General features: G+C 44.1%; 1 protein-coding gene across 1 annotated transcript in view; it reads right to left on the reverse strand.

The window, feature by feature from the left end:
• Positions 1-300: 300 nt before the first annotated feature.
• The window catches only part of ESPNL (espin like), a 43,001-nt gene continuing 19,584 nt past the window's right edge, over positions 301-23,717 (reverse strand). The window contains exons 6-10 of the mRNA XM_063132377.1: positions 12,045-12,200; positions 11,157-11,247; positions 5,512-5,627; positions 4,983-5,180; positions 301-2,615 (exon numbers count right to left, since the gene is read on the reverse strand). Of these exons, the coding sequence (XP_062988447.1) occupies positions 1,044-2,615; positions 4,983-5,180; positions 5,512-5,627; positions 11,157-11,247; positions 12,045-12,200 (2,133 nt within the window). The 3' untranslated portion in view covers positions 301-1,043. The remainder of the gene's footprint in view (positions 2,616-4,982; positions 5,181-5,511; positions 5,628-11,156; positions 11,248-12,044; positions 12,201-23,717) is intronic.

A 23,717-nucleotide genomic window follows, 5' to 3' on the forward strand; every position in this document is an offset into this window, starting at 1 on the left:
AAAGTACCTGTTGCACTGGACTGCAGCCATGTGTAATGAAACATTGACAGTTCTTTCTTCTTTATTAAAGTGGAGGAGAATCAGAAGGAGGGACATACTTAGCCCTTCATATGCCAGCCCATTTCCCCCTGAACACCACCCTCCTCAGCGTTCCAGACCCTGTTGTCATTGTTGTTAAAATTACTGAAGACATTTCAGAAGATTAAGGAGGAGGAGGAGGAGGAGGAGGAGCAGCTGCATGGTGACTTACAGAAATTTAAAACAGGACCAAATTTCAGAGAAGCTCTCAGGGGTCACAAATTTAGCTTAAAGCTCTTCCTGTCAGTAACTAAGCCTTAGCAGAGGCATTTCTAACTTTTAGAATGCAGGGGGGGGGGATCACAAAAGCCAAGAAGCCATTTGAGGAACCCTGGAGGGCTGGATTTGGTGCCTGGTTGGGCCAAATTTGGCCACCAGGTCTGAGCTCCTGCACCCTACCATAAAACAACAAAACCCTCAATGATCCTGTTCGGATGACATGCTAAGCCACGATGGTTAAGAATTTTGAGCTGAACATTATGGCTTAGAGTGTCATGTGAACCATTCCTAACCATGCTGGCTACATAACCACAGCTTAAACATGCTCATTAGAGTGCTATCTGAACAGGTCCAATGCCAACCATAAACAATTCAACTGGTGCATTAAGAAGCCCAACGTATATTGTCAAATGTCTGGGAACAGTTTGCAAAGTAAACACAGGATCAGAACGCTAGTGAGGGTAAAAGCATCTGGGTGAAGGAAGAACTGGCACAGAAGGAGTTAAGCACTCCTTCCCTCCTGCCTCTGCTCCTGAGGGCAACAGAGAAGTAGCTACTGCGCTTTGGTCACACAGAGCTGCAGTGTCACTTTGTAGTTTGCCCCTTAGCTCATGAATCTTGCCAGCATTTCTAGCAATTCTCGAAAAGAACAGCTTATGTCTGCCTATTGAAATAATACATCACTAGGCCAGCAATGTACCTCTCTGTGCACTTTGGATCTTGCTCTTATTCTCAAATCAAGACAGCTAATGTATAGGTCCTGACCCCTCAAAATGAAAGATCTCAGCTTCTTTTTCTTTCCAGAAAGCAAAACTCCTGTCAATGTACTTGCATATATCGTCATTGGTAAAGCTGCCTAGTTCAAAGTATTTTCCTGAGACGTGGCCTTCCCGCTCAAGAGCCATATTTGGAGCCTTTGTTTTGGATATTGGTTTCAGGTTTGTTTCCACAGGTGATCTCTTTAGTTCTGTGCTCTTAGCGGAGTCCTTGTCGTTACCAAAAAATTGTGTCTTCATATCATCCAAACTATCTTTCCAGCTTCTTTTGCCTGCAGCAATCTCATCAATCACGGCTTTATGAAAGGCGCGTACGGTTTCCCACTGATGCCGCCCCAAGTGGTCAAAAACTTCAAAGCAAAGGAGATGCCTGGCCTTGCGTTCTTCTGGGGAGAGGTCCAGATCCAGGATGTGGAAATAGCCAAGCATAAACAGGTCAAGAGTTAAGCTATTGTAATCAGCAGGCTCACCATTGACATAGGGCAGGAACTGTTCTGGAGAATAGATGGTGTGCTGGTGATTGAGACGCCTGATCTGCCGAGACGGCACAAGAGAGATGATGTCTTTCCAGTGAATGATCAGATTCTTGATGGTGTATCTCTGCTGAACAAAATGGCCCAGCCTGCTCATTTCCGCCAAAGGCTTCTCCAGAGGAGCCTGCTGCTTCTTGACTTTGGCCATGATCTCAACTAGCCCCACTTTTCCAGGCTCTTGGGTGTCTAGTGTCTTCCTGGCCACAAGTTTCAAGGAAGGTGTATAGGCAGATTTCTTCCAGTGACTCAGAAAAAGCAACACAATGCGTTCTTTTCGGAGGTTGCTAGATTCTGCTCTTGAGACATGAAGCCCACCCATTTCAGAGGAGGCTTCCCCACAGCTGATGCCAGAGTCACTGGCGCTCTCCAGGTCTCCAAACTCACGTTCCTCACAGACCCATGGCCTCTTGCCCTTAAAAATACTTGATAACATTGGAGGAGTTGACTCCTCCCCTGTCCTCTGTTCCAAGGTCATGGGCTTCAGCACTTGGAGCTCAAAAGGTTTGCATTGTCCCAAAAGATCTTGTTTTTCAAAATTGCCCCTCAGATTCCTTACAGAGACACCACACTCCAGGATCTCCCTCTTGGCAGTGCCTCCAGAAAAACCTCTGGCTTTGCTCGGCTTAGGGAGCGCCTTCTCATTCTCCTCCTCCTTCTTCATGCCATTGATGTTGGTCAGCAACAAGGACATGCTTTTCACCACTCCAGACACATGGCTACACCAGGCAGGGAGCTCCTGGCCATCATCCTCAGAGTCCTGCTGTAAAAACTGATGGTTGACTGTGATATTGACGATGGGAGCAGGAAGCACCGTCTGCAGCTCCTCGGTCAGGCGTCCTAACTCATTCTCATACTCCTGGCATTTCTTCCTCACCTGCAGCTTCTCAATCTGCTTCTCTAAGTACAGCAGGTCATCCTCGGTGAGTAGCTCCCCATAGGGGCCCAAGATGGCATTGTGAGCCTGGGAGTACTGCCAGTTGTCCACCTCCAGTGGGCAGCTTCCCTCGTCCTAGATTGGAGGAGAAATAAAAAGTGAGAAGCCGCACCGAATGAAGTCATCAGCTAAATTTGAAGACAGCACTTCAGCACCCTCTCCTCAGCCTGCCATAAATTAGAAGTCAATGCAGTCAGGGAATCACAGAAACATAGAAGTGGAAGAGATATTATTGTCTTCATCATAGGACTATAACCTCTAAACCTATTGTTCACCTAGAATCTACAGGGTGCTTCCAGATGAGTGTTTTATCACACCATGGCCCTGACTCATTCACAGAATTTTTCAGGGGATCCAGATGATGTTGTGTGTTCCACTTATAGCCCTCACATATTTTCCCACTACTTCTTCTATACTTCTTTCTTACTGCAGAAAATTAATTAAGAACAAAAAGACAAGAGATGCACAATGGATTTATCTGAACTAGGGCTGAATCTATCTAAACTAGACCAACCAAATGTTTGTCTAATCTATACTAAAACCAGTTCATACATGCAGTCAGTGGCATGGTTTCCACTTGAAAAATAACCACATCGACACACCTCCACCTCCACATGACTGGGCATTATGTCCAGTGGTTCCCAACACTGTTGCAGCCATACCAAACTAATGAGCCAGACGTTGGAAGAGGTTGCAACAAATATGGTTGAAATTACCCCAACCAAGTGAGAAAGTGCTTTACGTAAGCAGCTTACCACATGGAGTTGTGCTCAAATAGGTGCCCGAACTATTTCACTAATTACATGGATAAACTGGCCTCATAACTGAGAGGTGTTGAAAGACCTTCACCAGCTTCTAGTGCAGGGTTGGAACCTCATGCCCTGGGGCCAAATATGGTCATTCTGATATCCCAAGCTAGCTCATCTGGGGTAGCCCAGATAGCCATGCCTTCCCCCCCCAACCACTGATTGTTTGGGTTTCTTGGTGTCCCCCTCCCCCCACCATTGTAAAAGGTTGAAACGCCTCTCCTAAGGCTTAGTTACTGGCAATTAGAGCTTTAAGCTACAATACACTGGTATTTTTTGTATTTTTGGGCCCACTCCCTTTGCCTTTGGCCCTGTCTACCACTGGAGCTTCTTTGAAATTGAATTCTGCCCTTGGGCTGAAAGCCGTGCCCCAGCCCTGTTCTGGTAGGATATATTCATGGAACTGATTCATCAGAGAACCAGTGTGGTGTAGTGGTTAGAGTGCTGGGATAAGACCAAGAAGCCCCAGGTTTTAGCCCCCACTCTGTCAACAAGCACATTGGGTATCTTTGGGCCAATCACTAACTCTCAGTCTAACCTACCTCACAGGGTTGTTGTGAGGATAACCTAGAGAAAGGGAAGATTGTGTATGCTGCATTGAGCATCTTGGAGAAAAAGCATAATATAAATATAAACAGAAATAAATATTTTTTCCATGTTTTTTACCTGTTATAACCAATTTTAGACTTTTTCTAAGTATTTTATTCTTGCATTATTTAAATTGTATATATAAATATCCTACAGTCCATTAATAAAAAGGCAGAGTAGAAATAAATTTTAAATGAATGTATAAATTTAGGTTCTGGGTTGAAGAGTGCTGAAGTAATTTAAGAAGCTAATTTAGGACCAGCCAAGGCTCACAAGACTTCTGTGAACAGGTGGGCAGTAACTGTACTTCCTTTGAAGCTAGAATTCACAATATATTAAGGGTGGGCATAAAGGTCCCTTATAAGATTTAAAAATATAGCTAGAAGGATGGCCCATTAAGATAAGGCAGCCTTCCCCAACCTGGTGACCTCCAGATGTGTTGAACTACAACTCCCATCACCCCAGCTAAGAATGGCCATGTTTGGCTGGGGGTAATGGGATCTGTAGTCCAACACAACTGGAGGGCACCAGGTTGGGGAAGACAGAGATATGGGAAAGGTTAATATTTGTCAAGAGTTATTCATTTATGTATGACAAAGGGTAGTAACTCAAATAAGTGATATAAAGACAAAAGCAAGGGCTTCTAATTACACTGAGCAACTCATTTCCTAGGACTGTTACCCTGCAGAACACATTTACCAAACATAGCCACTGTAGACATGATTTATCAAACTGTTCTTCTTATGGCAATGAGGTGGGGATGACATTGTATCAAAATCAAAGGCATTTCCATTCCACACGGTAGTATGTGGTCTTCTAGATGTTTTGGCCTACAACTTCCATCAGCCCTTTGTGGCATAGCCAATGGAGAGGCATCATGGGAGTTGTAAGCCAAAACATCTAAAGGGCCGCAAGTCATCCACTCCTGACACAGGAGCACAGAACGAAGCCCTCAGAGTGAAAGTATTGGATCTGTTAAAGGAAGTCAGCATGTGAACTTGGGAAGGCAGTCCGTGACACCTTCCCTTCCCTTCGCTCTATACAGTACCTTTCTGCCCATCCCATCTTCAGACGCAAGTTGGGCCTGCAGTTTCCTCACCATCACCTGACGCTTCCACTCTGGGATAGAATGACCTCGTTCATCATGGGTAGGCACCAGGGCATCAATGTCTGATGTTCCCAGCTCATCCAGCATTGAGAGGAGGTTGCTTGGTACTGTGGCACTTGATTGCGTAGTTTTCTCACCCTGAATAGAGGACAGCTGTGTCTGTAAATGACTTTTCCAACAATTTAAAGAACATGCCACAACGGATCTTCAAACCATTATGCTATATGTCTTCAGAGGGACTATCTCAAGTAGAAAGCAGTGAAGTCCCCTTGTGTGGGTTAGATTGATCCCTTTTGAGAAGGGAGGAGAGGTGATTGGAGGCAGGTCGGGTAGCTGTCTGGGCCTGTCATAAGCAAAACACAACACAGAAAAAGACTTGGGTGGAAAAGAACCCCAGGAGAGATCATAGGAATGGCAGAGGAATAGAAAAGAGATTAGATGACACAATGGAGATCATCATACAACATACAGAGTTTGAAAACAATGCAGTCATCTTCGCCTTCTGCAGAGATTTATTGATCTTCAGCTCAGCTATCAACGATTTGTTGGACTCCGTGGGTTTCACCATGTTGAAGGTCTTTGAAGCTGGAAGAAAGAGAAATACAGTGCTATCCTACAGTGCTGCCCCAAAAATTTATGCTGAGAGCTAGAAGATGCAGTTGTCCATTGATCATCCTAAGCATTTCTGTTCTACATAGTTGAGTACAGGTTAATTTTTCCTTAATGATAAATAATGAAAACATCCACGCTATTTGTCATGCTAACAAAAGAACATTGTACACATAAGTACATGAAAAACTGAAAAAACACAGTGGGACTATTCAGACAACATGCTTATGCATGGCCACTAACCCTTTTGCAGTAAATTGTTAGTGAGCATGTGTAAATCGTGGTTCTATAGCCACCATGGTTAGGAATGGTTCACACAACATGCTAAGCCATAAGTGATTTACTATCGCGGCTTAGCCTGTAACCTGAAGAGGGTCAATATGAACCCAAGTAGACATGGTGTGGGAGATTTGTTAATAAGATCTCCTATGCAGTCACTTTTTAAAGAGGAAAGCAGTTGCTGGGGTGGAATAATACTTCCCTTTTATGGCATTTTCTCAGTTGATATGGCCTGCCACCTAGGGATGTCAGAGAAATCCATTTGAGGGTAGGGTTTTGCTAGGGTAGCTCCCCCGACTTCGTTTCAGTTCCCAATTTAATCTGCAGCAAGTCTGACCACTGATTTTCCAGGAAATTTGTGCATTTTGTGGAGGACGGAGGAGGCTCTAGGTTTTATACAAATTTCTGAATAGCTTGCACAAAATGCAGCCGAATTTGCTTAATTTGAGCAAGTTCAGCCGTAATTTGTGCAAATTCAGCCGTAATTTGTGCAAATTGCTCAGAAATTTGTGCAAATTACTGAACCTTAAAAACACACACAAAAATGTTCCTGGAGTTTGGGGAACATCCTGCAGCTCAGTTTGCAGATGAAAAGCAAATCATAGAGTCATAGAATCATAGAATAGCAGAGTTGGAAGGGGCCTACAAGGCCATCGAGTCCAACCCCCTGCTCAATGCAGGAATCCACCCTAAAGCATACCTGACAGATGGTTGTCCAGCTGCCTCTTGAAGGCCTCTAGTGTGGGAGAGCCCACAACCTCACCAGGCAACTGGTTCCATTGTCATATTGCTCTAACAGTCAGGAAGTTTTTCCTGATGTCCAGCTGGAATCTGGCTTCCTTTAACTTGAGCCCGTTATTCCGTGTCCTGCACTCTGGGAGGATCAAGAAGAGATCCTGGCCCTCCTCTGTGTGACAACCTTTTAAGTATTTGAAGAGTGCTATCATGCCTCCCCACAATCTTCTCTTTTCCAGGCTAAACATGCCCAGTTCTTTCAGTCTCTCTTCATAGGGCTTTGTTTCCAGACTCCTGATCATCCTGGTTGCCCTCCTCTGAACACACTCTAGCTTGTCTGCGTCCTTCTTGAAGTGTGGAACCCAGAACTGGACACAATACTCTAGATGAGGCCTAACCAGGGCCGTGGTACTCCATCAAACCAAGAAACAACTGGATTTCCCAGAGATAGACATCCCTGCTCCCACCAAAATCTGCTCTTTGCTCAATGGAGTAAAACACACAGGTACCATACAACACAAACAGATTGATTGAGCAAAAGATACAGCAAGTGGGAACTGATAGTGTTTCTCCACATCATATGGTCATATATGAGTTGACATCAGGTCTGGCCCACATGATAAGCAGAATGAGGAGAAGAGAATTTATCTTGGTGCACAGAAGAATACTTCCCCTTCCCCAGCATGGTGTTCTCCATATGTTTTCAACGTCAATTCCCATCAGCCCCGGGAAGCATGGCCAATGGTCAGAAATCCTGGAAGCTGTAGTCTAGAACATGTGTTGGGAAGCCTTGTTCATTAGGTCCAATGTATTTCAAACTAAGGTATTTTTCAGGGGAATTTTCAAGAAGAACCAACTTTAGTCTTTAGTGATTCTGTTGTAATGTAAAGAGAGCACTTACACAGACCTAGAAGTTTGCTCTCTTCCTTTTCCCGAATTGGTGGTTTCCTGCTTCTCCTTTCTTCTCCCACATGATATGCAGGTATCATCCTGATGATCAGGAAAAGAGCCTGCCCTCTGCTATAAATATCCAGCTGTACTAAGGATGCTGGAAAACTTTGTTCAATCAGTATTTTCAAGCAAATTGATCTAACTTACACTTCCTAGACTAATGCATAGATTGGAATGCAGTTTCCCCTTCTACTGTATATCTCTCCAAATTTTGCAAAGCAGTTCTTGCTTCAAATATGTACTACAAACACACATTGGGGGGGAGCATATAAAAATGTTTTAGGGTATACCATGAACAAAAATGTGTATTTTAGGGGGAAAGGCATACAATTAAAATGTGAATTTTCATACAGTTTTTTTTTTTTACAGAAAACAGGATGGAATAAACTTATGATTGAACACATATTAAACTGGCACAGGCTGAAAATGGGCTGATCCCACAATCTCTCAGTTGTACTACTAGGCTGCCCAGACCCTCCGTAAAATTCTGGAAACCTCCGGGGAGATCTGGGGGTCTGGAGGAACTGGAGTTAGGGCCCAAAATACCGGGGTTGTGGTTACCGGGCCTAGGTTTCCCCTGCGAGTGGCGGCGGCCATCTTGAATCTCACCCGAACTCACGTGAGATCTCGGCAGCTGGCTGGGAACTCTTGCGAGACCCAGCCAACAACCAAGATCTCGTGTGAGTTCGGCCGAGATTCAAGATGGCCGCCATGAGGGGTGGGCGGCGAGAGCGAGGTGAGTGGTTGGGGGCTGCGTGCAGGAACTTCCAGCAATGCAGCCTCCAGCACCCCACCCCCCCAGCGCTGAAGAAGAAGAAGAAGGAGGAGGAGGAGGTGGAGGAGGCAGCAGCAGCAAGAAGAAGCAGCAAGAAGCAAAAAGAAGCAAGCAGCAGGAGGAGGAGAAGAAGAAAGAGAAGAAGCGAGTAGGAGGTAAGACTGAGGTGTGTGTGTGTGTGTGTGTGTGTGTGTGTGTGAGAGAGAGAGAGAGAGAGAGAGAGAGAGAGAGAGAGAGAGAGAGAGAGAGAGAATGTATGGGTGAATGGGGTGCATGGGGTCTTTGAGTGAATGCACGTGTGCATGCATGTGTGCATGCGTGTTTTTGGAGTGAGTGATGCTGAGTGTGTGTGTGTGTGCGCATGCACACGTGTTTTGGCAGTGTGAGTGTATTAATGTCTGAATGGGATGCCTGGTTGTTTGACTGAATGAATGCATGTGCATGTTTGTAGTGGGGGTGGCTGTAGTTTTCTGTGAGTTGGGGGGATGATTTGGAGGTGATGTTCCTATTAAATAATGCATTTTAGACCCATAGACCTTCCTTTCCAATTTGTTTGCTATAATTGGCATGATGTATATTTTGTAACAGTGGCTGACAATTGTTCATTCTTCTTAAAGAAACTTTTAAAAAATTAACAGGGTTGCTATCATCATCATCATCATCATCATCATCATCATCATCATCATCTATCTCTCTTTTCTTGCTTGTGGTGGTTTTTCTAGATGAACATGATGGGCTTTGCCAAGTCATGCTGTCTTTTACTGATTCAGAAATGTCCTGACTATTGAACATGTTTTAAGTATGACTGCTTTCTGGATGTTGGCGTGCACGTATTTTGGTAGGCCTAATTTTTGAAGGTTTTCTGTAAAAACAACAACGATGTCATGCTGGTGACTGATGTGACTAACAAATAATTGTAAGTTTTTCCTGTTGCCATAGTTCTTTAACTTCCAAAGCCAGTGGTGTATATTTTTCTTTCTTTTCCGCTTCCTTTTCTGCAACATTTTTGTCATTAGGTATTGCAATTTCAATGTAGGTGTGTTTTTCCCGGTTGTTTTTGACTGTTATGTCTGGTTGAAGTTGAAACAAGCTAAGAGGTGGTAGCCTTTAGTCCATTTTGTTCCATGGCTAACGTTTGCAGTCTAATAGTAGCTTATACTCTTTCTGAGCAGTATGCAGTAAGGTGATGGGGAAACAGTGTTAAATGTTAGGAAAGGTTAGACTATGGTCATCCAGTGAAGGATTTGCAGTCAGAAAAGATATTTGAGGGAAGGGAAGACTGTATCACACACAGGGCTCATCTACACCAAGCAGGATATTCCACTTTGAAAGCGGTATTGAAAAGCCAGGAGCCACACTACTGCTTTATAGCAGTATTGAAGTGTACTGACAACTGTTGGGGCCCATGACACATACCATATACCACTTTCATAGTGTTATATCCTGCTTGGTGTAGATGTGTCATGGGCCCCAACAGTTGTCAGTGCACTTCAGTACCACTATAAAGCAGTAGTGTAGCTCCTGCAATGCAGTTCAATACCTTTATAAAGTAATAGTGTGGCTCCTGCCTTTTATATACCGCTTTCATAGTGGAATACCCTGCTTGGTGTAGCTGAGCACACAGTATAGCAAAAGCTTCAAGTACAGCAAAAGCTACAGAAGTAGTAATGAGTGAAGTTAATTTCAGATACATTGAATGTCTCACTTATACTTTATTCCAGTGATTTTAACATTAAGATGTTATGTAGAACAGGTTTGTCTTAATTGTGTGCTGTGAAATCAGACCTGTGACCAAGGCCATGTTTGGGTGGGCACACCCCTTTGGGGGCTGGACATGTTGGTGAGCACGCCCCCTTGGGGGCTGGACATGTTGGTGGGCAAGCCCCCTTGATGGCTGGATATGCTGGTGGGCACCCTCCCATGGGGCGGCCATGTTGTCCTCCTTTTTGGTTTCCAAAATATGGTCACCCTATGTACTACCTCCTCACAACATTCTCTCCATATTAGCCTTTTAGAGAGTCTATGTTCAGTGAACATGTGGGGAGGGAGAGAATCAGGATTTGGGTATCTCTACATTAAGGGGGGGGGGGGGAAACCGCACCCTTACCAGGGTTTCTTCTTCTGGAATATTTCCACATTTATGACTGGTTCCTTTAGACAGCAACCATGTGGTTTTGAATGGAGAACTTCCCCTCTTGCCAATGCTATTATGTTCAATGAAACAGCACCATCTACCGGTGGAATTTTAACACTATACCAGCTTTACATACTGGTGCCATCCCACAAAAAATTTAAATACTGCATTATCTCCAATTTTTTTAAAGCAAGATTATCAGGGAAAAGTGTGGGAGATGCCCTGGAGATTGATGACATCATGTAAAGGACCCATAAACTTCCATGAGTGGCCAATCACGAGCCTGCAATAAATCACTTGTGTAGAGAAGCTCTTGTACTCTCTCTCTCCACTCCCAACTACCAACTAATTATTCAAAAGTCTAAGTAAGCCCTGCATGCCAATCGGCTCTTTCTGCACATTTGGGAACTCTGTAAAAGACCCGGTCCTTTATCATATAGGCCCTGTTCAGAAATTTCAGTGAATGCTTGGAGATCAAGAGAAGGAGCCTGAGTGTGATTCCAGTTCTCACCCCCCCTTCTACACATTCACTGAACATCTGAAAGGATCTACTGTTTTGCAGGGGTGTTCATTGTTTGTATTTATCCAACACTTTGGTTTAGTAGGAAAACTAACTGGTGACTTTACTCACTGGATGTTTTCTGAAGACTGCTCTTAACTTCTTTCTGCATGCTTGATGTAGGGTTAATCTTGGACTGAAGAGGTCTCATTGGCTGCTGAGTCTAAAAATACACACAGGAAGTTGAGAAGACTCACCATTGAAAAATTAAAACAGCTTTTTGCCCTGGGTCTGCTGAAGGTTTTCTTGTCTTTTCCATTAAATGCCAAACCACAGAGGCATGTGCTCATGTTTGAAGAGCAGCAGGGGCATTTCTAAAGCAGAGATCCCCAATGTTTTGCATCAGTGGGCACATTTGGATTTTGAGTCATTGTCATGGGTGCTCTCACAAAATGGCTGCCATGGTGGGCATTGTCAGTCATAAAACACTCATTTACCACAAATCAAACTGGTGAGAGTAATTTGCCCAACTTGTCCTAAAACCTAAGGACAAGGCAGAGGTGGTAAATGAGTTCCAAAACACAAAAGCATTCTTTTGAACCCAAATATAGAAGATGCTGGAAGCCAGCCTTCCAGTAAAAACAAACAAACACCTTTTTTGTTTTTAATCTTTAGAAATGAAAGAAAATAAAAAGAGGCATGGAGTCTGGCGTGCAGTGAGACATCCATGGTCACTTTGGTGCCTCTGGGCATGGTGTTGAAGACCCCAGAGTTAGAAGCTGGTCTGAAATATAAGAAAGCAAGCCTTTACTTCCCACTGTACCATGGACCACTCTGTATGATGGAAAACCTTTGTGCATTTTCATCTCTAAAATGAATGTGAAACTGTCTTGCTGCACAGAAGGATGAGGCCAAAATCGAAGCCAAAAACCTGTAATACGGTAGTGAGGGTGAATTGTGTGAGAGCTTCACATTATAAGCTGATGAGATTTAAAAAAGAAAGACAAGCACAACCGTTACCTGGCCATTTTCTATGCTTGTGGTGTCATCGCTCAGTATCTGCAGAGGCTCTTGTCTGATTGTTGCTTTGTGATGCTTATTGGTTCTATCTGGGCTTCTTGCTTTGGTCTTGGCTATTTGAGCCTCCTGACTGCTAGAAACACATTCCTGGGCAGCCTATTGGGACACAGACATATATGAAAATACAATTCACTTTCAGTTTTTAGGTTGAGTGCAGGAAAATGTGACTTGATTTACTGTGGAAGGGAGTTGAAGCCATGGTCTCTCATGAAATTCCCACAGGAACAAACAGAAGGACTAACTGAGCAAACGTTGTGGATGGAACCAGGGCACCTGAATCATGAAAACCCAAGGAGCTGTATATTTTATTTAGTTAAGCTGCAATCCTATCCATGCTTAGAGATCAAAAGTCCTACAATTCCCAGCATTCCCCAGCCATATTAAGAAAATCCCTACTCTGCCTTTTGGCCTCCACACAAAAAGTACAACAACAACAACAACAACAACAACAACAATAATAATAATAATTTCTTACCCGCCTCTCCATTTTGATCGAGGCGGGGAACAACAATAAACGATAAAATACTTAAAACATAATATACATTGTTAAAAATGATGGAGTAAAAACAAACACAGTACATAAATTCAGGCTTTAATATAGCAGGAGAGAGGCATGAAACCACTGGATCAGTTTAGAAATGCATTTCCATAGGAGTCATTAAACTAGATTTTAATTCTTAAAGGCACCACCATTTTTTTAAAAAAATTGAATATCCTTCTAAACCTCAAGAGAGTGGAGACCAACCAAACCTCTTTTGGGAGGGAGTTCTACAACTGTCATTTCCAAGAAGCTTGCACTTGTGTCCCCACCAAGGGCACCTCCAAAGGTGGAGGAACCTGGAGAAGGACCTCAAATGCTGAATACCATGAATGAGCAGGTTTATGTGAAGACCTAATTCAGAACCCTACATTTAAATGCACATCTGTGTAGTGAGGTTAATCATTGTGGACTATAGATGATATAAAGCAGTTTTTCTTAACCTGGTGCCCTCCAGGTGTTTTGGACTACAACTTCCAGAATTCCTGGCCATTGGCCATGCTGGCTGAGCTTGATGGTAAAAAGTCCATAACATCTGGAAGACACCAGGTCTGTAAAAAGTCCATAACATCTGGAGGGCACCAGGTTAGGGGAAGGCCAATATAGAGGAATTAACAGCAGGAATTCACCAGAATTAAAGCCATTCTGGATGTTTCAAACACAAATGTTGTATTACAATTCTTTCCTCCTAAGTGATCAAAGCTTCAAGGAATGGAGAAGATATCAGAGCAATTCAGCATGTAGTATTCCTTTATACTTCCGCATGATAATATGAAAAACACGGGGGGGGGGGGAACCAATGTGGAATGTGTAGCTTATCACTGAGAATGCAATAGCACTCAAAGAAGAAACTTCAAATATATAGGGGTAGAGGACTAAATAACTTGTTTAACTTTACAGTTAATGATAGTCGATAGAAAATAAATAAGGTGCACTTCCTACTTTATCTGTGCAAACTAGCGGGAATCCTGATACTTTGCCTCAGCCCCTCTACCTGTCTGTTTGTTCTCCGGTCTCTGGTGTGTGTAAGATCTGCTCCATGACCAGGCACGGAGAGAGCATTTGTGGGGGTCTGTTTTAGAGGAATGTCTGCAGTTGCTGTGTCTGTGTGCTGTTTGCCCTATAACACTTGGTATTACATTAGTCCTCGTTAATACTAGGACTTGTCAAACAATTTGTAAGTATTTAGTTGATCAAACATATAACGAACTGATTGACCAGTTTAGATTGGAAATGTGTGTTACTAAAACCTACGCTATATAGGTGATGTATTGAAAGAAGTGTGAGATAATGTACAATTTAGTGATTCAGACCTATCTTTCATTGTTAAAAGGACCACCTTTAACATTTTCTTTTTCACTTACTACTGTAAAATACTAGAATCAAAATAAACCCAAAATATCAACATGTGTGACTTTAATTCTAAGCGCCACCAGTTAATCTATTAAAACCTGCAGTATTTAAGAGCAACCTATGGAAATACACAACACTGGGAAATCCCATCAATGAGACTGCATTTCAGAAAAGAAATCTAAAACAAAATTACTCAGCATAGTCGACGTTCAAGACATTTAGATATTTTGGGGGTGCGCTGCATTTCTTGAACTGGCAGGCTAGAGCAAGGATTGTCAACCTGGACTTCCGAAGTTTTGGACTACAGCTCCCATAAGCCCTGACCATTGACCATGCTGGCTGTGGCTGGGGTTTCTGGAAGTCATGGTACAAAACATCCGGAGGGCATCTCTGGACTAGAAATTTCAATCCCACTAGCAGAAATCTAACTCCAAAAAAAAGTGCTCACCCTGACCACTTCCACTAGGGGGCCTCATAGGCTCCACTGGGCAGAAATGGCAGCACAAATTATGCTCAGAGAGATACCTACCAGTCATGAACGTTCGGTCCCTGTTGGAGTCCATTTGGAACAGAAGAAATCAGATGAACATAGACCACTCAGATTAGACCCAGTCCTTTGGCAGATCAGAATTCCAGAATGAACCAGTGAATATGACTAACTAGTCTCAAAAGGAACAGACACGGGAGAACTTCTTCTGCCTAGAGGCAGCCAGGGACTGCATTGTGTGGTAAATGCCAGCAGGAGAGAGGGGGGAAGGTCAAGGAGTCACAATTAGCATTGCATTAATATTTGAAGGCTGGGCGTCAGGTAGCAGGAGAGCGTAAGGAGGCTGGGACTTTTGGCTGTATGAGACGGACGTGGCCGGCTGCCCTGGCTCCCTGACCTGCTTCTTCCTTTTCCATTCATTTCCTAAAATGAATGAGCTTTAGGCAGAAAGCGAGAGTTCGGTTGTATTTAGCAGAGGCCAAACACAAAGAATACTTCTCTGAGAGTGGAAGTGTATTTGGATCCAGCCTCATGGCCAGCACTAGAGGTCAGCAGGGCCAAGCACACAGTATATCTCAGATACTGCCTGAGTTGCTTCCCATCTTCCAAGGCATACCCAGTACAAAATAAATCATGGAAACTTTCTAGATTCCTCTGTAAAGTCTTAAAACCAAGCCACATGTGATTAGTTTTCTTTTTTAAGCAGCTACTGGGGGCTCAAGCAGCAGCACCGGAGAGGGGGCGCTTAATCTTTCTTTCCATGCTCTCCACCTATGTCATTTTCCAAATCTGAAGGGCTGTAAACGTCTTTGCACCCACAGTGGCTGTGAATTGGTGCTGCATTGATTATATGATGCAGCTGCTGATTCGCTGCCACTGTGCGGCAAAGAGATGAAGATGCACAGCAGAAAACTCGGGAATTTACCCCGAGTTTTCCTGCCAGAGCGAGGTCAGCATGGCTGTTCCGCCATCTGTCTTCATTCCGGCACCATGCTGGGGGCATTCCTGGGTGGAAGGTGACTTCCCATTGGTCGCTAGTAGCCAGGCGAGAGGGAGGGTACAGGCCAGGCAAGCTGAATGGCTGCTGGAAAGCCTGCACTGCCTCCTGCATCAGGATTATAAATTTAATCTGGAGAACACTGAGTTGATGGTGGTTAGTCACAGTCAGTAACTGGCAGATTAGATGCAGGAGCTCACAGATGTTTCATTATCAGGAATCCGTCCGAGGATTGTGACTGAGCCACGAGACCTGGGTGTCATTCTTGACCAATCCCTAACTATGTCATCACAGGTGAGGGCTGTTTTCTGGAGCTGCTTTTATCAATTGCATATGCTCCGCCAAGTTCGCCCCTTTTTGTCAGAGGCTGATCTTACCACTGCAGTTCATGCCCTGGTCATCTCCAGAATTGACTATTGCAACTTGTTGTATATAGGGCTTCCCTTGAAGCAAATCCAGCACCTACAGGCTGTTCAAAATGCGGCAGCCAGGTTGGCCAAGGGGCTTCCGAAGTGGTCTTCCATCACTTCGGTGCTTCAAGAGCTTTCACTGGCTGCTGATGGCTGCTAGGATGCGCTACGAGGTTTTGTTAACTATGTATAAAGCCCTGCACTGCCTGGGCCCTGGTTACTTGAGTGCTTGCCTCACTCCTGGGCTCCACCATTGGCAGACTCACTCTTAATTTGGAACGTGCGGGGACCAGGGCTTTTTCAGTGGTTGGTCCCCAGTTGTGGAACAATTTGCCACTGGAGATTAGACAGGCTCCTACTGTCAATTTTTAAAAATGCCCCTGTAAGGCATTTTTTACTTTCACAAGCGTTTGGGGGAGGGGTGGTTTAATTTTGAATATGGGTTAAGGGTTTTTAATGAAAATTGTTGCATGTTATTGTAAAGCGCCCTGATGCCAGAAATGGCGAGGTGGCGCTATAAAAAAAAGACTTTAAATAAAAAATAAGCACGTTGCTTTAAAAAAAAAAAAGCAGGGGCAACATAGTGCCATCAAGGCAGCCCCTGAGTTGCCCCACCTTGAAGCTGCTATTAACTGCACCATGGCAAAAATACAGGGCAGGTTCTACACCACTGCTTTCTAACGGTATTGAAGTGCACTGACAACTGTTGGGGCCCAAGACACAGTCCATATACCGTTTTCCAACAACTTTCATGGTGTTATATCCTGCTTGGTGTGGGTGTGGCCCAGGTTACTTGGATCGTTCTTATATTTTTAAACACTCCCAAACTATTAGCAGTTTCAGAGTGGTGATTTCAGAAAGCAGCATCGAGAGAAAGAATGAAACCCTGCTTCTTCAGGTCACTCTCTGGAATAAAATCGGAGACCCTGCAGTGGCGTTAAATGTTGTTGTTCTTGTTTTCAAAAGTATGCTGTCTGTGTCATGTGTGGTACGGCCCGGACATGAATAACTTCTCTCATCAGAGAAGCCTCCATACATTATATATGGATATAATCAATTAGCAGGGTTAGATTACAAAAGTGTAATTTAACTAAAGGGTTAGAATAAAATAATGGACAGTGAGATAAATGAACTCGGAACAATTAACAGAGTTCAGGGAGATAATCACTACTACACCACACTTGCTAGCAATTTTCAAATATGAGGTTTTCAAGGGTTATTCCAGGAGAAGGCACAGCAACATCCCTCAGCATGTAATTGCTATCTATTTATTTCATTTTATTGCCAGTACAAACCCATCCAAAGCTCTTGCAGTCCATAAAAAGCCAACGCAACATGTGCATTTACATTACAAGTATCTCTACATGAACAATTTATTGCACACTTGCGACTGGCCAGCCTTGGAAGTTTGCAGGTCCTTTCCATGATTCCATCAATCTCCAGGGCCTCTCTTGTACTTTCCAAGGATTTCTGCAGCTTAATTTGAAACAGAAATAAACTAGTAACAAAAAGACCTGTTTTCCATTTCAGCATAAAGAGAAGAAATCCTGCTATAAGATGAGGCGGACCACAGCGGAGCTTCGGGGGTTTGCCCCGGATGGCTTTGCAATGCAAACTGTGTCATATAGATGACCTGCTACGACTCCGAATCCACCCCAGGGCAAACCCTTCGTCAAGACAAGCCCAGGGATATTTATTCACACAACAAATACAACAAAGAGGCTTATAGCTAGGAATGGACACTTCAATCTGTTTCTGGTCGGTGTCACTTCTTGCAAGTTTTCATTCTTAAACCCTTCACAAAAAGTCATATCTGAATGCATATTTAAAAGCAGTTATATACTTGCCACAAAATATGCATTTCTACACATCTTCTCAACATGTATACATTTGCAAATTATTTTGCACTAGAATGCACTTTAATGCACTCTTTCAACTGAGAACTGAATAAAATTCAGAGAAAGGGGAGAATTGAAGACTGACATTCTGATCTGCACGTTCATTCATGAAGTACGGAATGTGACAGTTCATTCTGGAATTTGCATAGATCAAATTCCTCAAGTGACCCTATTTGTGGCCCATTAAAGGCTATCACAATTATTACGCCCTAGGCTTTTATGGGATAGAGTCTGCTTCATCAGATTCATGAAGTGAACTCTTACACAAGCTTATGCCATAATAAAATTGCTAGCCTTTGCCGCCACAAGCCTCTCTGTTGTTTTTGCTGCCAAAGCCTAACACAGGCACCTATCTTGATGCTATTGTCACAACAGAAGTTTCATTCCAAGGATCCAAGCCAACCAAGGGAAGTACTTGGTGCCACCCCTCCTCCAATGCAATGGAACACTTGGGAAAGATCTCTAACTATAAGATCAACTCCTAGTGAAACATCATAGAAGGTTTTCCAGATATGACTGAGCAAGCAAGATGCTTTAGATATCGGGTATCTTGCATATGGAGTTAAGCCAGATTACCTTTGAACTAGTTCCAGTTCCAAGCACCAATGAGAAAAAATGCTTCTCCTAGAAGGAGCAACAGGCATTGTTAAAAATGCTGCATAAGAGCTGGCAAACATCTCTCCTTTGGTGGCTGACTCCTGATGCAAAAATGTTGCCCAACACTGGCTGTGAAGACATCACACAAATATAAGAAGTAAATGATCTATGATGGAACAAAGACTGTACTTGTGAAGAGGAAACAGGATCAAACCTCGTATGTCAAAGGCGCTGAGAAGAACATGTAATTCTAGCTGAGGATGTTAGTGAACAAAGCCTGGCTTAGCACAGACAATGGTGTACAGTGGAGCTAATTACAGAAAAGGCAGAGAGCAGAACACCACCACATGCCTACCAAGAAGATCAAAGGGCATCTGAGCCAGGCACTACCTTATGTTCACAGTTGGTTGGGGAATGCGGCTCATTTTATGAGCCCACCATTATGGATGGATGGCACAAAGCACATAGTAAGGTTGGGGCACATTTTGGTGTTTTTCTAACCACCAAGGAAAGAAGAACAAATTAAAATGAGTGACGAACAAAGGAAAGATTAATCCCAGTTTAGGATCGGAAACAAAGGACTAGCTATTCCAGTTCCTGAATCATATGGAACCTAGTGATGTCCAATTCAGTTATTGCTTGCTATGGAAAAAGGGATTGAATGCACATATCGGATAATTGGCACCAGTGGTTTCTCTTGGATTTGTGGTCCATGGGAATATGAATTCTTCCTTCTCTTACACTGATTCCAGGGAAAGCTGCCCATGCAATCATGGAAGGTGCATTTTTACACACACACACGCGCACACACACACATTCAACATCTCAGGTCCTCATGGGAGCAGCATTCACAATCAATGGCTTAATCCTACCCAATAATAAGACATGTTGATCTTGTGTGATACCTAGGGTGCTTCCAGGGATACGACTCATAGTGCATTTTGCAGCTATCTTGTCTTTCCTTCCTTAAAATATTTTTGTAGTAAGAAAAAAATTGAAGAAGCTGTTGGAAAATATGAGGTTAGAAATGGACCAATTTTGCTGGTCCTGCCTCAATCCAAATGTAATGCATACATTTTCATTTATCATATTCAACCCTACATCTCTGTGATAAGAAAAATGATGTTTGGGAGTGCAGGCTCAATGGTACTCCAAGAGGAAAGGCAGACGGCAAGCAGCTGGAAGTCAGAGTACTTATGAACATGAGTACAGCCACTTAGAGTCTTTCTACACAAAACATTTGTTGTCATTCCCTATTTATGGTTGTTTATGGGTTCTTTAAATGATGTCATGGCCCTCCCTGGAAAATGGGGTATTATTTCTAATGGTGGGAAAAAGCATAATTTCCTCTTGTGTATTTGGGTTATTAGACTATTCAACAGTGCCACCTAGAGGTTAAGTAGTAGAAAGCAGGAAAGGAAATGTTCCTTGTGTAGTGCTTGGATCTCAATTGTGTGCAAAACTGAAAGTAGATGCAGCGGATTAACAGCCGTGTGTAGAAAAGCACTTAAACAATACATATATTGTTTATATATGCAGAGTTTCAGTTATGATATGGGGGACATGCCTGGTCCATTGTAGTTTGAGCAGAGATGGAACTGAGGAAATGGCCTGGCTCATTTGATTGTATTTAAAACAGCCATGGGTGCTTTTAGAAGCATCACGTTAAGGGATGCAACTCTTTCATAGGAATCCCCGTGCTCCATTCTTTCTAGCTGATTTCTATCCATACTACCTTCAGTAGAAATAATCAAGCTGTACCCAGTATTCATGCAGTCACTGGGTCCCACTTCGTAAAGTGTCAGGGCAAGCTGTGTCATGTCAGGTGGGATAAAGTCAATGCTGCTTAATTGAATATTGATGAAAGATGTAGTATCAGACGAGAAACGTGAAGAGTATCTGCTTGTCTCAGGTTAACCGAACTGATGTAGAAATCTGTCATTTTCCTGGTGACAAAATCAACTCTACTTATTGCAAACACTCTCATCCACATGCACATTTTCCTTAAATTGTCCACTGTTCTGGCTCAGAATAGGATAGAAAGGGGTTCTTCATTTCACTCCTAGTCATCAATATATACATTCAGTGGCTCCGATGTCAGTGGGGCGGTGAATCCGCTCTGGGTTTCAGTCAGAACCAGTCTGAAGGAGCTATCCAAGGTGCAATCTTGGATAGCACCTTTAGAGTTCTGGCTGGTTCTCACTGAAACCCAAAGCAGATTCACCATCCCACGGACATCAGAGCCACCAGCCTTTATTGCATGCAACTGAGAACACGTAACTGAAGTTTATCATGTAAGCCAGTTTTGTTTTCCATCATTTGTTCATGGTGAGCTTCCACAGTGCAGTGATGTCCTCCTGTCCTGCAGAGGACAGAAGACCAATGTGGCCAGACTGAAACCAGTGCCACCTTTGGGTTTTAGGGGCACTTGGTCAAGATGCTCTCACTGCCCCCCACCCACTCACTACTGGGCTAATTTCCTTTTCACCATTGACCCTGCCGACAGCGGCCTCTCCTTGTAAACCCGATCTGTCCCTCTGCCCAGAGGGCGGAAGGGCTGGCAAAGGAAGCAGAGGCTGCCATTCATCTTTATCACAGTCACTACTTGTATGCTCAGAGAAGGCAGGTGAACAAGCAGAGACAGCAAGGAGATAGAGAATCAGCAGGGCCAGTAGACTCCAGTTGCCCAATGATGCTGACCCTTGACAGTGGCCCTGGAAAAGGCAATATGTCCTTGTGCATGGAGAGATCATTGCTAGCTATGTAATGAAAGCAGCCCTCTTCCTTGTCAGCCAAGGTAGTGGTCCAAGTGTCACACACGTCTGGCTCCTTGTCAGCTCCACAGCATCTGCTGCCCAGAGATGGGCCAAACTAAACTGCATGTGGGAGGATGCCTGCCCTCCCCTTCAACCTGGCAAGTGATTTGGAGGAGGAGGAGGAGGAGGAGGAGGAGGAGGAGGAGGAGGAGGAGGAGGAAGAAGAAGAAGAAGAAGAAGAAGAAGAAGAAGAAGAAGAAGAAGAAGAAGAAGAAGAAGAAGAGGAGGAGGAGGAGGAGGAGGAGGAGGAGGAGGAGGAGGAGGAGGAGGAGGAAGAGGAGGAAGAGGAAGAAGAGGAGGAGGAGAAGGAGGCGGTGGCAGAGGCAGAGGGAGAGGGAGAGGGAGAGGAGGGAGAAGGAGAAAGGACCAGCATGGCTTACTTTGTTTTTATTATGCATTAACTTGTTTTTATTATGCATGAACCTTGTGACTGCCCTATGGTGACACACAAACAGCAGCAACCCGCCCATCTTGTTCAGCATCAGTGGCGGCTCAATTATATTAGGCAGGTTAGGTCGTCAGCTGGGATGACAAAATATCCTAGTTGGGATGGAATGCTAAAGCCTGCTTTGGTGTACCCTCCCCATTCCCTCTCGTACCCTCCCCATTCCCTCTCCTCCTCCAGCCCGGCCACAAGGAAGAAATCAGAAGCATTTGCTTCTATTTTCAATTAACCGTTGTTTAGTGTTACATCTGAACTGTAAACTGTAGTTAAGCCAGCTTCATAAACCACAGTTTGAATTTGGGTTATTTTAATAAAATAAAATTAAGAGTGTATCCGGGTTTAGACGTAATGCTAAACCACAGTCATTGAAAAGGGGGGGGGTAGCTTTCAAGCTCCTCTTCATATCCGTGCCCGAGGAGGAAAAGAGAGGGCGGAGCTGATAAGCCTGAGTGTCAGTCATATAATGCAGGAGTTGGCAACTTTGGGAGGTTCAAGGATCGTTTCCGTTTCCCTGGATCTTCCTATGGTCAACAATGGACTCTTCGGCAGAGTTCTGTGGGACACTGGCAGCAACAAACACACACACACACACACACACACACACACACACACCAATTTGCCACCAAAAATTGCTTCACACATTGGATAGTTTTTTTAGAGTTCAGACAGGTTTCGAGTGAAACCCAGAGCATATTCACCACCCCATTGTCATCGGAGCCATCAGCCCCTGCTGTTTAGGTCCTCCCCCACCCCCAACGGTACCAGCCTATAAGATTTGAACATGAGCGATCCAGCGTCCTTTTTGCCCAGGCCCACAAGTGAGTGCCGCTGTTTTAATTAGTCATTGCCAAGGAGTGTTCTGGAGAGATTTTTTTCCCTATTAATATTTTACTGAGAAAGTGAGTGATGGCAGAGGGCTCTGGTTTCAGAAGGCCCTATTCCAAATCTCGGGCTGTGGCAAGGATTTACTATGCTTTGTCTGCTGAAACCGAAGCGCATGATTAGGATTTCAGAGCCAGCTTCTCAAGTTAACCAAAGCGCCATTCCGATGCCCCGTTGTGCTTTCCCCATGGCTCAGCCATGGAAACTTGTAGAAATCTAGGCTCCCAGCTTCAGACTTTCATCCAAGAAAGCAGTCTGAGCTACTCCTCCGGGCGCTTCTTATCATGCCATCGGTTGCCTGCTAATTGCTTTCTAGTGTCTGTGTCCTAACAGCGGCGGAGGCGGCCAGCAACATGCCGGCCCAGTTGTTACTCTGTGCCAGGGACAAAGATAGGTGAAAATTTTCCACTCCGCTTAACAGCAAACCAAAAATAGTCATGAAGACAGAAGGGGCACAGATTGGATTCCTTCTAGACTGCAGGAGGGAATCAGCCGCTGACTCTGGCATTTAACTGCTTCAGAAGATTGGGGGGAACTCAGTGACACATCTCTCTCTTTCTAAGCTCTGTTTGATCATGTGGAGCTTGGAAAGGCAGGGTGATGGGTTCAGGAGAACAAGGATCAAATAGCTGTAGGACGAACAGATCTAAGGATTCAGATGGGATAAGTCTCAGGTCATGAGCCACCTAATGACTTATCTGTTGTCTGACATGTGAGATCTGCAACAAAATATTGCAGTGTGGGATGCTCCTGTTGTGAGTGCCAGCCAGCCAGCCAGCAATGCCATCTTCCAGAATACTCTGTTACACCCCCCTCCCCAGTTTTCTTTCTTCCCCCAACTTACACTTACAGCGTCTCTACATTAAGCAAAAATCCCGCACCTTATCAGGGTTTTTTGCTTTCAGTTTCTTTGCTAGATTAGGAGAGATTTCTTTATATGGCAGGCACTTGGTTTGAATTGAGGGAGCGCTCCTCTCACTCCCTGGCATGTGTGCAAAGCAGCAGGGGTAGAGAGTCTTATTTTCATCCCTTACTTGTTCTGTACTGTTTCTTCGCAGCCCCCAGGAAAGCTACGACTTATTTCTGAGTAGATGTAAGACTGTGCTGTAACTCTGCAACCCTAGGCACACTTACTTGGGAGTAAGCTGAATTGAACTCAATGGTGTGCTCTGAATCAACAGAGGATATTG

The sequence above is a fragment of the Elgaria multicarinata genome, chromosome 8 (genome assembly GCF_023053635.1).
Source record: "Elgaria multicarinata webbii isolate HBS135686 ecotype San Diego chromosome 8, rElgMul1.1.pri, whole genome shotgun sequence".
In the NCBI taxonomy this organism is placed as follows: domain Eukaryota; kingdom Metazoa; phylum Chordata; class Lepidosauria; order Squamata; family Anguidae; genus Elgaria; species Elgaria multicarinata.